Source organism: Pituophis catenifer, unplaced genomic scaffold, assembly GCF_029215685.1.
Source record: "Pituophis catenifer annectens isolate HBS135680 unplaced genomic scaffold, rPitCat1.0.hap2 SCAF_15, whole genome shotgun sequence".
NCBI classification, from domain to species: Eukaryota; Metazoa; Chordata; class Lepidosauria; order Squamata; family Colubridae; genus Pituophis; species Pituophis catenifer.
The window spans coordinates 5,072,608-5,085,850 of record NW_027256895.1 but is presented as its reverse complement, the minus strand read 5'-3'; the positions used below and the strand labels follow the sequence as shown (position 1 = coordinate 5,085,850).

Below are 13,243 nucleotides of genomic sequence, written 5' to 3'. Positions count from 1 at the left end.
GACTTTGGCCCCGTTTTACGACCTTTCTTGTTAAGTGAATCGCAGCCGTGGTTAAGTTAGCCACCCGGTCGTTAAGCGAATCTGGCTTCCTGCCCATTGACTTTGCTCGTCGGAAGGTTGCAAAAGGGGATCACGTGACCCCGGGATACTGCAACGACCGTCGTTAAGTCTGAACCAGTTGTCAAACGTCAGAATCTTTGAATCCGGTGATCGCGGCGATCCTGCCCAGGTCGTAAATGTGAAAAAGAGCCATGAGGGACCTTTTTCGGGGCCGTTGTAACTTTGAACAGTCACTAACCGCCCGCCCAGAGAGTCCTCGACTTAACAACACCTCATTCAGTGACCATTCATAGTTACTACACAGGAGTGAAATCTATTTACCTTCCTTACCGGTTCGGAAGCAAGCAAGCGCATCACAGGCGCGGGCAGACCTTCTGCGCATGTGCAAAATGTTCTGCGCATGCCAAAAACCTTCTGCGCATGTGCAAAATCTTCTGAGCATGTGCAGAAGGTAAAAAAAAATTACTTCCTGGTTACAACCAGGAAATAATGACACCCGGCCGGGTGGACGGAGCTATGCTCCGCCATCGCTACTGGATCGCCGAACCACCGGCCAAGATCACTACCGGATCAAGCGATCTGGTCCGATCAGGGAGCATTTCACCCGTTACGACGTCACTGAAAAAAAAGTGAGTTACAACCATTTTTCACACTTAACAACCACTGTAGGCATCTCCACAGTCAGCTGATCAAAATTTGGAGGCGGGTCACTTTTTTTTCAGGGTCCATGTAACTTCGAACGGTTGCTAAACGAATGGTTGTAAGTTGAGGACTACCTATACACAACCCAGCTCCTTTCCTGGTGTTTTTTATTCAGCGGGCCGTCGTACAAAGGAGCCCGAGAGTCCTTACTGGTCCTTTTCTACTTTGATCTCCACAAAGGAGCTGAGCTCGGGATCGAAAGCTTTGTGGGTGGGTACGTGGGCCAGGGTGCCCGTTTTGGGGTCTTCCTCCTGGAAGTGGGGGTTGTAGAGCTGCGGGGGCAGAAGCTGGACTTCGGCAGAGGGGAGGCGTTCGGAAGGCGGCCCGTAGACCCGATTGGCTTTGGTGCCGTGCTTGGAGTTGGCATCCAGACGGTAGCAGAGCTGGCTGAGAGGCGTCGCTCGGAAGCGGGGCGGCCGCGCCACCCACACGCCGGCTTCGCGGGCGCTGTCTTCCTCATCCGACATCAGCTCTTCGGTGACCCCTCGCCACAATCGCTGCTCTTCCGAGCCCAACAACTGGGCCACCCCCGAACGGTTGGCGAAAAGCTTGGAAAGGGAGGAAAAAAAGAAAAAAAAGAGGAGATTCCGATTTATTTCGGCAAGAAAAACACAATGCACAGGTACAGTAGAGGTGTTATGTCAAGAGTTTGCGCAGATCTATCACGTGTATCAACCGAGCAGCAAGAACAACCGACAGTGGTTTGTATCAAATAGCGGTCTTTATCTACACTAGGAATATAGGGATACTATACATACATGTGCTACAAGCAGTAGCTAAACAAACAGCAATTACAGCAGGGAAGAAACTCCACGAACTGCGAACACTCTATTTTTATTTATTTTATTTTTAATTTTATTTATATGCCGCCCTTCTCCGCCCTTCTCCGGAGACTCATCCAAGACCTCAGTGCCTTCCACCGTGCCCTTAAAACCTACTTTTTTCCAGCAAGCCGGGCTGGTTTAAGAAGAAATTTTTAAATGTTTTAATTGGTTTGTGAGTTTTAATTTTGGGGCCAAATTTATATATATATTAATTGTTTTTAATATTTGTATTTCATGTTCTTAATTCTGGCTGTACACCGCCCTGAGTCCTCAGGGAGAAGGGCGGTATATAAATTGGAAATAAAATAAAATAAAATAAAATAAAATAATAAAATAAAATAAAATAAAATAAAATAAAATAAAATAAAATAAAATAAAATAAAATAAAATAAAATAAAATAAAATAAAAGCGTCAGCTTATTGCCCCCAAAATCTGGGTCCTCATTTTACCTACCTTAGAAAGGATGGAAGCATGAGTCAACCTTGAGCCTGGCGAGATTTGAACTTGCAGTAATTGCAGGCAGCAGATATAAGTGGATGTTAATTAGTCTGCTGAGCCACCAGAGCAGGGCGGAAACACGTAAGATCTCCGACCTCCGGGTGTTTTGCTGCACACTGAAGACCCTGTTGTTCTGCCAGGCCGGACTATCAACATAATAGTTTTAAATTGGGGTATTTAAATTTTGGGGGGTTTTAAATCTGAGCCAATTTATTTAATTATTTTAAATTTTAAATTGCTGTTTGTCTGTTTTTTTAAATAGGGTGTACACCGCCCTGAGTCCTTCGGGAGAAGGGCGGTATAGAAATAAAATAATAATAATAATAATAATAATAATAATAATAATAATAATTATTATTATTATTATTATTATTATTATTATTATTATTATTATTATTATTATTATTATTATATTACACAGGCTCTTAAAGGGATAACAGCCAAAAATCCTGCGGAGTCATTCCGACCGTTGCTCCAGCTGGTCAGCTCTCTTAAATTATTACCTTGACATGCTACCTCGCTCACTAGTAGTAACTGTGAGGAGGATCTTGGAGACCTAGTGGACAATCGCTTAAATAGGAGAAAAAAGTCTGTAGAGAGTCTCAGTCATCCAGGTCACCTTTGTCCCAAAAATGGTTTTTCAAGAGGCAACTGGACTTTCTTATTTTTTCTTTTGAAGACGTTTCGCTTCTCATCCAAGAAGCTTCTTCGGCTCTGACAGGATGGTGAGGAATGGAAGGATTGATATTCCTTGCAGACAGCTGTTCACTTGCATCCTTTTTAGAGGGTCGTTGAAGCACTTGGAGGTTTATCTGTGTCCTCAGGGTTACCTGAGTAGTGCTCCTGGTCTTCAAAAGAAAAAAAACAACAACAAGGAAGTCCAGTTGCCTCCTGAAAAACCACCTTGGGGACACTAAAATAGGAGCCAGCCGTCTGCGGCAGCTGCCAAAAAAGCCAACACAGTTCTAGGCTGTGTAAACAGAGGGATAGAATCAAGATCATGTGAAGTGTTAATACCACTTTATAATGCCTTGGTAAGGCCATACTTGGAATACTGCATCCAGTTTTGGTCGCCACGATGTAAAAAAAGATGTGGAGACTCTAGAAAAGAGTGCAGAGAAGAGCAACAAAGATGATTAGGGGACTGGAGGCTAAAACATATGACGAACGGTTGCAGGAACTGATTACGTCGATTTTGATGAAAAGAAGGATTAGGGGAGACATGATATCAGTGTTCCAATATCTCAGGGGCTGCCACAAAGGAGGGGGAGTCAAGCTATTCCCCAAAGCACCTGAGGGCAGGAGAAGAAGCAAAGGATGGAAACTAATCAAGGAGAGAAGCAACCTAGAACTAAGGAGAAATTTCCTGACGGAGAGAACAATGAATCAGTGGAACAACTTGCCACCAGAAGTTTTGAGTGCTCCAACACTGGAAGTTTTTAAGAAGAGGTTGGATAATCATTTGACTGAAGTGGTATTAATAAATACTGACAAATAGTCTCTTCACACGACATTAACCTCTGAGGTAACTTCTTTATTAACTTGAACAGGAGACTCTGAACGATCTCCTCAGAACTCAGAACTCAACTCGAATAATCGCTGACAGCTCTTATATACCGGCTGTCAGCGTGGTTAACCAATCACAAAGCATTACCCTACTATCCGTTCCAATAGGGGGCACAACCTGGGGAACCTGCTCAGTACATAAGAGCACGGCGGAAGGTACGCAGATCTGGGATCCTCCGTATCTCCGGGGGGAGCTCATTCCAGATAGTGGGTGCCCCCACAGAGAAGGCCCTCCCCCTGGGGGCCGCCAGTCGACACTGCTTGGCTGACGGCACCCGGAGGAGACCCTCTCTATGAGAGCGTACCGGCCGGTGGGAGGCTATTTGTGGTAGTAGGCGGTCCCGTAAATAACCAGGTCCTAAGCCATGGAGCGCTTTAAAGGTGGTAACCAAAACCTTGAAGCGCACCCAGAAGACCACAGGGAGCCAGTGCAGCTCGCACAGGAGAGGTGTCACACGGGAGCGCCACGTTGCTCCCATAACCACCCCGCGCGGCCGCACTCTGCGCCAGTTGGAGCCTCCGCGTGCTCCTCAAGGGGAGCCCCATGTAGAGAGCATTACAATAGTCCAGGCGGGAGGTGACGAGGGCATGAGTGACTGTGTGTAGGGAGTCCTGATCCAGAAAGGGACGCAACTGGCGGATCAGGCGAACCTGATGAAAAACCCTCCTGGTCACGGCCATCAAATGCTCTTCTAAAGACAGCCGTGAATCCAGGAGGACGCCCAAGTTGCGAGCCCTCTCCGTGGGGGCCAGCGATTCGCCCCCAATGGTGAATGATGGCGTCAACTGACTATATCGGGACGTCGGAAACCACAGCCACTCGGTCTTGGATGGGTTGAGCCTGAGCCTGTTCCTCCCCATCCAGATCCGCACGGCCTCCAGACACCGGGACATCACTTCAAGGGCATCGTTGGGCTGGTCCTTGGGACGGAAAAGCCACCGCTGCTATCGAAGTACCACCCTAGCTCTGGGGATAAAAGGCAGGGGGCGGAGATGAATAATAAAATATTTGGGAATATGGATTACTGCAAGGTATTCCTCCTTAAAAGAGGATAATTACAGTCCATTACTACAAAAAATAAAGCAGGACATAGACAGATGGAAGAAGTTAAAACTGTCCTTTACAGGTAAGATTTCAGCAATTAAAATGAATATTCTCCCCAAGTTTATATTTCTATTTCAAACTATTCCAGTGAACATAGATAAAAAATATTTCCTAGATCTGGAAAGGAAGGTGCGAGACTTTTTGTGGGAAGGGAAGAAGGCAAGGATTGCATATAAAACACTGCAAGGGAAAAAAAGCATGGGTGGCTTCGGATTACCCGATTGGCAAGTTTATCAGAAAGCGGCCAAATTAGTATGGATCAAAGAATGGGTTTCATTACAAAATAAGAGAATCCTGACGTTAAAAGGCCACAATCTACAGGCAGGCTGGCACGCTTATTTATGGGGCCCAAAGAATAAAAAGAACTCATATTTCCATAGACACAAATTAAGGGAGACCCTGATTCAAACATGGGAAGAAATTAGACAAAGATTTTATACGAAAGTACCGATTTGGCTCTCAGTTATGGAGGCTTTGACTACTTCTAATAAAAGGGATATTTTGAAATTTGGCACGTACAAAGATATATTAGATGAAAATGGTATTCTTAGATCACGAGAAATACTAAGTAATCAAGGTTTCAATTTAGACTGGTGGAGCTACATGCAGATAAGCTTTAGATATCAAAAAGATAGGGATCAATTTGGTATAGAGACGAAGTACAACAATTTGGATAAAATTATGTTGGGGATTGAAAAGAAAATGCTAGCGAGATTCTACAACCTCTTATTAGGCGAGGGCAGAGCAGAAGGAATAGCTAGGAATCAACTAAGCATTTGGGAAAAAAATATTGGCTATAGACTAAATTTCAATGACTGGGAGGAGGCTTGGAATAGAAATTATAATCTTACTAAATCAGCAATTTACAGGGAGAACCACTATAAAATATTTCACAGATGGTATCTAGCCCCAGCTAGACTAGCAAAAATATTTCCCAGTGCCTCAGCAATTTGTTGGAAGTGTGGAAAGGAAGTCGGCACCTTCTTTCATATGTGGTGGTCCTGCCCGGAGACAAAAAAGTTTTGGACAAAAGTACGAATTTGGCTACGAGAAATAGTGGAAGAAGATATAAAACTTTCCCCCGAAATCTTTTTATTAGGAATGATGGGAGATGGACTCTCTAAGGACAAGATACAATTAATTATACATGTTATAACAGCGGCCAGATTAACCTTTGCAAAATACTGGAAGGATAAACAAACTCCTCCAGAGATGACAATAATAAATAAAATCCTAGAATGCGCAGAAATGGCAAAATTAACTAGTGTTCTTAAAGACGATGAGAATTCAAAATTTAAGGCATTATGGGAAAGGTGGTACAAATGGTGGAATAATAGAACAAGACTATAAGGATATGTCTATCTCTAATAATGATAGATTTGAAGATACTTGATATGTACATAATGTAAATATGTAACCACACGACACCTCAGATGTTAACTGAGATTTGATATTTTCTTTTTAAAAAAACTTTTTAAAAATCAATAAAGTATTATAAAAAAAAAAAAAGAATAGATGTGGCAGACAAGTATTCATCTTCTGGACAGACGGATTTGTTAGCCTGAGGTGAGAGAGAAACTTTTTGCTGGATGGGGTTGCCGGCGCTCCTAATTAAAGGAATCTTTGAGTTAGCTTCAGAGGGTTTGTCATGTTTCGGGAGTTTTTCTCTGCTGACCGTCTACCAGCACTTTGGGGAATTAAACTCTCCTGATCTGGGAGGGGGCCGTTAAAATGAAATATACAGACCGCCTTCGACTTACGACCCCAATTGAACCCAACCCTTCTGTTAAGTGAGACGGTTTTTACGTGTTGCCCCATTTGATAACTTTTCGGGCCCCAGCGGCCACTGCCGTTGTTAAGTGAGGACCACGGTTGTTAAGTGAATCTGGCTTCCCCCTTGACTTTGCTACTCAGAAGGTCGTAAAAAGGGGACCAAGTTATTCCCGGGGACATTGCGACCATCGTAAAGACGAGCCAGTTCCAAGCGTCTGAATTTTGAGAATGTGATCATGGGAATGCTGAAAGCGTGAGAAAATGGTCCTAACTCACATAGCAATAAAAGAGCTTTTTGGGACTACTTGTGTGTTTTAATGACTCAATAAGCCTAGGTCACAACAATAAGTCACTTTTTCCAGCAAACTTTGAATCGTCACTAAGTGAACACTTGTAAGTTAAGGGCTACCTGTATACAGATACTCCTCGATTTACAACCTCAATTGAACCAAGATAGTTGTTAAGTGTTGATCTGGGAGGGGCCATTAAGATTCAATACAGGTATCCCTCAACGTACGACCAGAATTGAGCCTTAACCGTTGTTAAGTGAATCCTTGCCATTTTTGCAAGTTAGGAACACGGTTGTTAAGTGAATCTGGCTACGCCGTTCACATTGCTTGTCAGAATGTCACAACTTTTGATCCCATGACCCCAGGACACTGCAATCGTCATAAATGCGAGCCCCTTGCCAAGTGTCTGAATTTTGATCACCTCACAACTCCAGCTCCCAGACTCCAACTCCTAGAATTCCTCAGACAGCAGGGAATTCTGGGAGCAAATCGGGAGGTGAGCTGCTGCTTGGGAAAATAATATTTTTAGCGGAGGTTGTTTTAAGAAGCCGAAAGCCTCTCGCCTGTCATCTTAGGCAGATTAACTCTGGAAAAAAAAAATCAAATTTATTTCTCAGAGACGTCCATTCATAACTTAACAAGATGATAACCGTAAAAAAAGATCCCAGAGACATTTTCCGATTAAAGACCTTGCTTGTTTAAGCAAAGGATAAAAATTAAATCATGTCTAGTCTTGTAAAAGGTTCATTTTGGAATTTTTATGCTGTTTTTTCCAACATAAAAAGTATTATAAGCCTGCTATTGCTTCCTGGCCCTGAATTGGATGATTAAGAGGCGGTTGAATTATTATTTTTTACAAAATTATCCTATTCTACAGGTTGAGTGGTGCGGTGGCCTAGAGGTGGAGCTCTCGCCTCACAATCAGGAAGTTGTGAGTTCGATCCTAGGTAGAGGCAGATATTTCTCTCTCTGGGCACACTGAGAATATATCTGCTGGGGGGAGAAAAACTCCGCATTGGTGACAGGAAGGGCATCTGGCCAGCAAACACTCAGCTCCATTCAGTTGCCCAGACTCCACCCCAAAAAGGATTACGGGGTCGTTAAAAGAGGATGATCCTATTCTGAGGGTTAAATGAATTATTGGGTGGGGGAAAAAAGCTGAAATTGGCAGGAAGACCCTACTGAATTAAGTTTGTTTACCTCCAAATAAACCAGGATGAAAATAGACTTTCTCCCCGGTATCGGTAAGGAGGGGAGACAAGGAGGGGAAAAAAATGCTAGGCCATCTCTACAGAGATATCACAACTTATGTGATACCGTTGTGGTTTTCTTTTGACTCTGCAGCTTGTTGTCGTGTTACACGGAAGCATGGATAACAGCAATGATCTGAATCCAAAATAGGTAATTATCTATGGAAGATCCACTAGATTAAGAAAGAACAATCATTATTAGCTCAAAATCCCATTGACTTCAAGCGTCTAGGCCAGTGATCTCTATAACCTTTTTTGCCGTCTCGTGCCAAAAGCGGGGATTCCGCAGGGGGGGGGGTCGCGCATGTGCATGCCTACACCCATAATTCAATGCGGCTCGCCCCCCGCGCTCCTCCCATTTTTGGCATGCGATGGCACGGTGGGCACGGTAGGCCCGTTTTACGCCCTCCCCAGGCTCCAGAGGCTTTTTTGGAGCCTGGGGATAGATGGATGGATGGATGGATGGATGGATGGATGGATGGATAGATGATAGATAGATAGATAGATAGATAGATAGATAGATAGATAGATAGATAGATAGATAAAAAAATAAATTTATTTCTATACCGCCCTTCTCCCGAAGGACTCAGGCCGGTGTACAGCCTATTAAAAACACAAAGATCAAAAATAATTAAAATTATTACATAATTCGGCTGAAATTTAAAACCCCCAATATTTAAAATCCAATTTAAAAATCATTAAATTGATAGCCCGGCTTGGCGGAACAGCAGGGTCTTGAGGGCACAGCGAAATACATGGAGGTCGGAGATCTTGCGCATTTCCGGGGGCAGTTCATTCCACAGGGCAGGGGCTCCCACAGAGAAGGCCCTCCCCCTGGGTGTCGCCAGCCGACATAACTTGGCCGATGGCACCCTGAGGAGACTCTCTCTGTGGGAGCGAACTGGCCGGTGGGAGGCTGTTTGTGGCAGAAGTCGGTCTCGAAGGTACTCGGGTCCTATGCCATGGAGCGCTTTAAAGGTGGTGACCAACACCTTGAATCGCACCTGGAAGACCACTGGGAGCCAGTGCAGCTCGCGCAGGAGGGGTATTACGCGGGCACAACAGGTTGCGAGACCGCCTTCTGCCGCCAATAGCCCCCCACTGACCGGTTCGCTCACACAGAGAGGGCCTCCTCAGGGTGCCGTCGGCCAGACAGTGCCGGCTGGCGATCCCCAGGGGGAGAGCCTTCTCTGTGGGGGCACCAGCCCTCTGGAATGACCTACCCCCTGAGATACGCATGATATCAGACCTCTGGACTTTTCGTCGGGCCCTGAAAACACACTTATTCCATCTAGCCAGGCTGGCTTGATCCCATCGTCTCAGTTTTAATTGATTCGGTTTTAATTGGGTTGTTTTAAATTATTTGGGCCAAAATTATTTAATTGTTTTTAAATTGTTTTTAAATTTTGTATACTATGTTTTATTTTGACTGTGCACCGCCCTGAGTCCTGCGGGAGAAGGGCGGTATAAAAATATAAATAAATAAATAAATAAATAAATAAATAAATAAATAAATAATAAATAACCACCCGCGCGGCCGCATTCTGGACCAGCTGGAGCCTCCGAGTGCTCTTCAAGGGGAGCCCCATGTAGACAGCATTACAATATAGTGAAAACAGTCGCCCCCCCCCCCCTCGGAGGCCCTCCGGAGGCCGGAAACAGCCCTTTTCCTGACTTCCGGTGGCTGCAGAAGGCCTGAAAATCAGCTGGCCGAAGCACGTATGCGTGCCCACAGATATGGCTCCACGTGTGATAGATTCGCCATCACGGGTCTAGGCCATGTTTCTCAACTTTGGCTACTTTATGTCGCCTGGACTCCAATTCCCAGAATTCCTCAGGCAGCAGGCAGCACAATTTTGATCGGCCCCTGGTGTGATACAATACGACACCATTCCTCTTTATTGACGTTGCTAAGTGAAACATTTGTTAGGTGAGCTTTGACCCGTTTTATGACTGCGGTGTTAAGTGGATCACTGCATTTGTGAAGTTAGTCATTAAGGGTCATTAAGTGAATCTGGCTTCCTTGTCAGAAGGTTGCATAAGGGGATCGTGTTACCACGGGGATGCAGCGACGGTCGTAAGTGTGAAAAATGGTTGTAGGTCACGTTTTTCCATGCCATTGTAATTTGGAACAGTTGCTAAATGAACTGTTGTAAATCGAGGATTACTTGCATGTTTACACTGCGATTAACTGCAAAGCGGAGTGACTAAAACTTAAATCTAAATTAAATCCAGTGAGGCTTAATCTCACCGTAATGTTGATAGACTGCCAGCCTCATTGTATATCAGCCCTGGCAGATAATGGAGCCAACAGTTCGGTAAATACAATTAAAGAGAGGTCGTAAAAATAGAAGTTTGCATTTGAAAATAAATACGGTTAAGGCTGGAGTTGAAAAAGAGCCCAACATTTTATGGAGTCTAGAAGGAGAATTCCCCTATATCTGTGATGGCACGCGTGCCAGAGGTGGCATGCACAGCCCTCTCTGTTGGCATGTGCGCCATCGCCAGTTGCTCTTCTGGTTTCCAGCACGCATGCCAGCTGGTCTTCGCGGGCACCAGAGCGCCAGAAAACAGCCCGAAAAATGGCAAAAAAACCTGCCGTTTTCGGGGCCATTTTGGGGCCGTTTTCTGAGGTGTTTTCTGGGCTGTTTTGGAGCCATTTTGGGGGGCATTTTCTGGACCATCCTTCAGGCCAAAAAACCCCAGAAAAATGGCCTGAAAACGGCCCAAAAAACAGCCTGAAAACGGTCCGAAACTGGTCCCCCCAAACGGCCAAAAAACAAGCATGCGCACGCCAGTCAGCTAGTCTTCGCGGGTGCTGGAGTGCTGGAAAATGGCCTGAAAACGGCCAAAAAAATGGCCGAAAACCAGGGAGTTTTTTGGAGAGTTTTGGGGCCGTTTTTCCAGTCATTTTCCGGGCCATTTTTCAGGTAAAAAACAGCCCGAAAAACGGCCTGAAAATGGCCCGAAAAACGGCAAAAAAACCTGTCGTTTTCCGGGTCGTTTTGGGGCTGTTTTCCAAGGCATTTACTGGGCCGTTTTGGGGGCTTTTGGGGCCCAAAAAACTCAAGGTTCCAAACTCGATTGCAGAAAATATGACTTCAGTAACAGAGTGGTCAATGCCTGGAATGCTCTACCTGACTCTGTAGTTTCTTCCCCAAACCCCCCAAACTTTAACCTTAAACTGTCTACTGTTGACCTCACCCCATTCCTAAGAGGTCTGTAAGGGGCGTGTATAAGTGCACCAGCGTGCCTACCGTCCCTGTCCTAATATTCCTTTTTACTTACTCTTTTCATGTATTCAAATTATGTTTATACTTTTACCTGTTATCTTATATATGCTTGACAAATAAACTTATGATTATGATCATTCCCCCCTAGTCCTTCTTTTCCTTAAACTAGATCTATCCAATTCCTGCAACCGTTTTTCATATGTTTTAGCCTCCAGTCCCCTAATCATCCTTTTTGTTCTTCTCTTCACTCTTTCCAGAATCTCAACATCTTTTTTATATTGTGGTGACCAGAACTGGGTGTGATATATGTGTAAAAAGGCTTAGAGGGGAATAAAGATAATGGAATAACATAATAATAGAATAGAGATGAATAAAAATAATGGAATAACAGAGTCGCAAGGGACCTTGGAGGTCTTTTAGTCCAATCCCCTATTCAAATTGAGGGTCTGTGCTGTGGCTCCGTTACCTGAGCCTGTGTCATCGGCAGGAGAGGACTCCGAGAGTGAAGGAGAGGAGTTGTCAAGGCCTCCCTCTCCAGGGCCCTCCTCTCTGGCAATGCCTTCGATGTCCGCCGAAGGGCAAGAGATAGGGCCGGGGCCAAGCACGTCCATGCAGCCACAGATGGACAGTGATGAGGGTAATGAGTCTTGGCTGGATCCTCGACAACGTGGCAGAGATAAGTGCGTGCAACGGAAGAAAAGGCGTGCCCGAGATTAGGCTGAGTCACTGGACCACACCCCACAGGGTATAAAAAGGAGCGTGGTGGCCAGTCAAACCTTATGACGAACAAAGCTGAAAGCTTCCACGCCATTCTGCATTGCCGGACTTTTGCTATAGACTTTGCTGGATTATATTTGGACTTAAGTTACTTTGTAATTATTGAACATTTTACTTTGATGTACCAGAAGCGGAGAGAAGTTATCTCTTCCCTTCGCGAGTAATAAACTCTTGGCAGGCAGCCACTAGGTTGCTGCCAAGTTCCGTTATCATAAGGAAAAGGATTTTGTCGGCTGGTTTGGTTTTTAACTCTTGGACGTCTGTTGGTGTGTGTGCGTGTGGGACGGGGACAGAACAGCCTGATGCCATTTCAGACAAAGTGTTCTCCAATGTCTTCTTAAAAAATCTCCCGTGATAGAGAACCCCAACTTCCGAATTAACCACTGATTAATTGTTCTTTCATGAAATTTCTCCTTCGTTCTAGGTTGCTTCTCTCCTCGCTTAGTTTCCATCCATTGTTCCTTGTCTTGTTTCTTTTTATATTTTTGGTGCTTTGGAGAATAGGTTGACCCCCCTCGTCTTTGTAGAAGCCCTTCAAATATTGGAACACTGTTATCATGTTACCCCTAGTCTGTCTCTTCATTAGATTAAACCCAGTTCTTGCATCTATTCTTCATATGTTTTAGCCACCAGTCTCTTAATCAGAGGTGGTATTTATCCCGAACCGGTAGCTGAGATCTCGGGTGGGTCTGCCCACCTGCCCTGTCGCTATGATGTCCTATTTAACCACGTTTTCGAGGCTGGGCGCATGCGCGAAAGCTGTGGGCGCGGAAGCTGTGGGTGCGAAGCGAGCGTGTGGCGAACCGGTGGTAACCATATCTGAAACCCACCGCTGCCCCTAATCATCTTGGTTGCTCTTCTCTGCACATTTCCCAGAGTCTCAACATCTTTTTTATAGTGTGATGACCAGGGGTGGGTTCTAAATTTTTTTACTACTGGTTCTGTGGGCGTGGCTTATTTTGTGGGCATGGTTTGATGGTCATGTGACAATTCTTTAGGATTTAGCAGCGGTACTGGTCTACCAGGCTTTTAACTGCTTGCAGAGCTGTACCGGTCTACTCATTTGTTTTTGGAGGCACCGGTCTACTCATTTGCTTTTGGAGGCATCGGTCTACTCATTTGTTTTTGCAGGCACCGGTCTACTCATTTGTTTTTGGAGGCACT

General features: G+C 44.9%; 1 protein-coding gene across 1 annotated transcript in view; it reads right to left on the bottom strand.

The window, feature by feature from the left end:
- Positions 1-908: 908 nt before the first annotated feature.
- Positions 909-13,243, bottom strand: part of CUNH14orf93 (chromosome unknown C14orf93 homolog) — a 28,884-nt gene continuing 16,549 nt past the window's right edge. The window contains exon 7 of the mRNA XM_070954453.1: positions 909-1,310. Coding sequence (XP_070810554.1) covers positions 909-1,310 — 402 coding nt within the window. The remainder of the gene's footprint in view (positions 1,311-13,243) is intronic.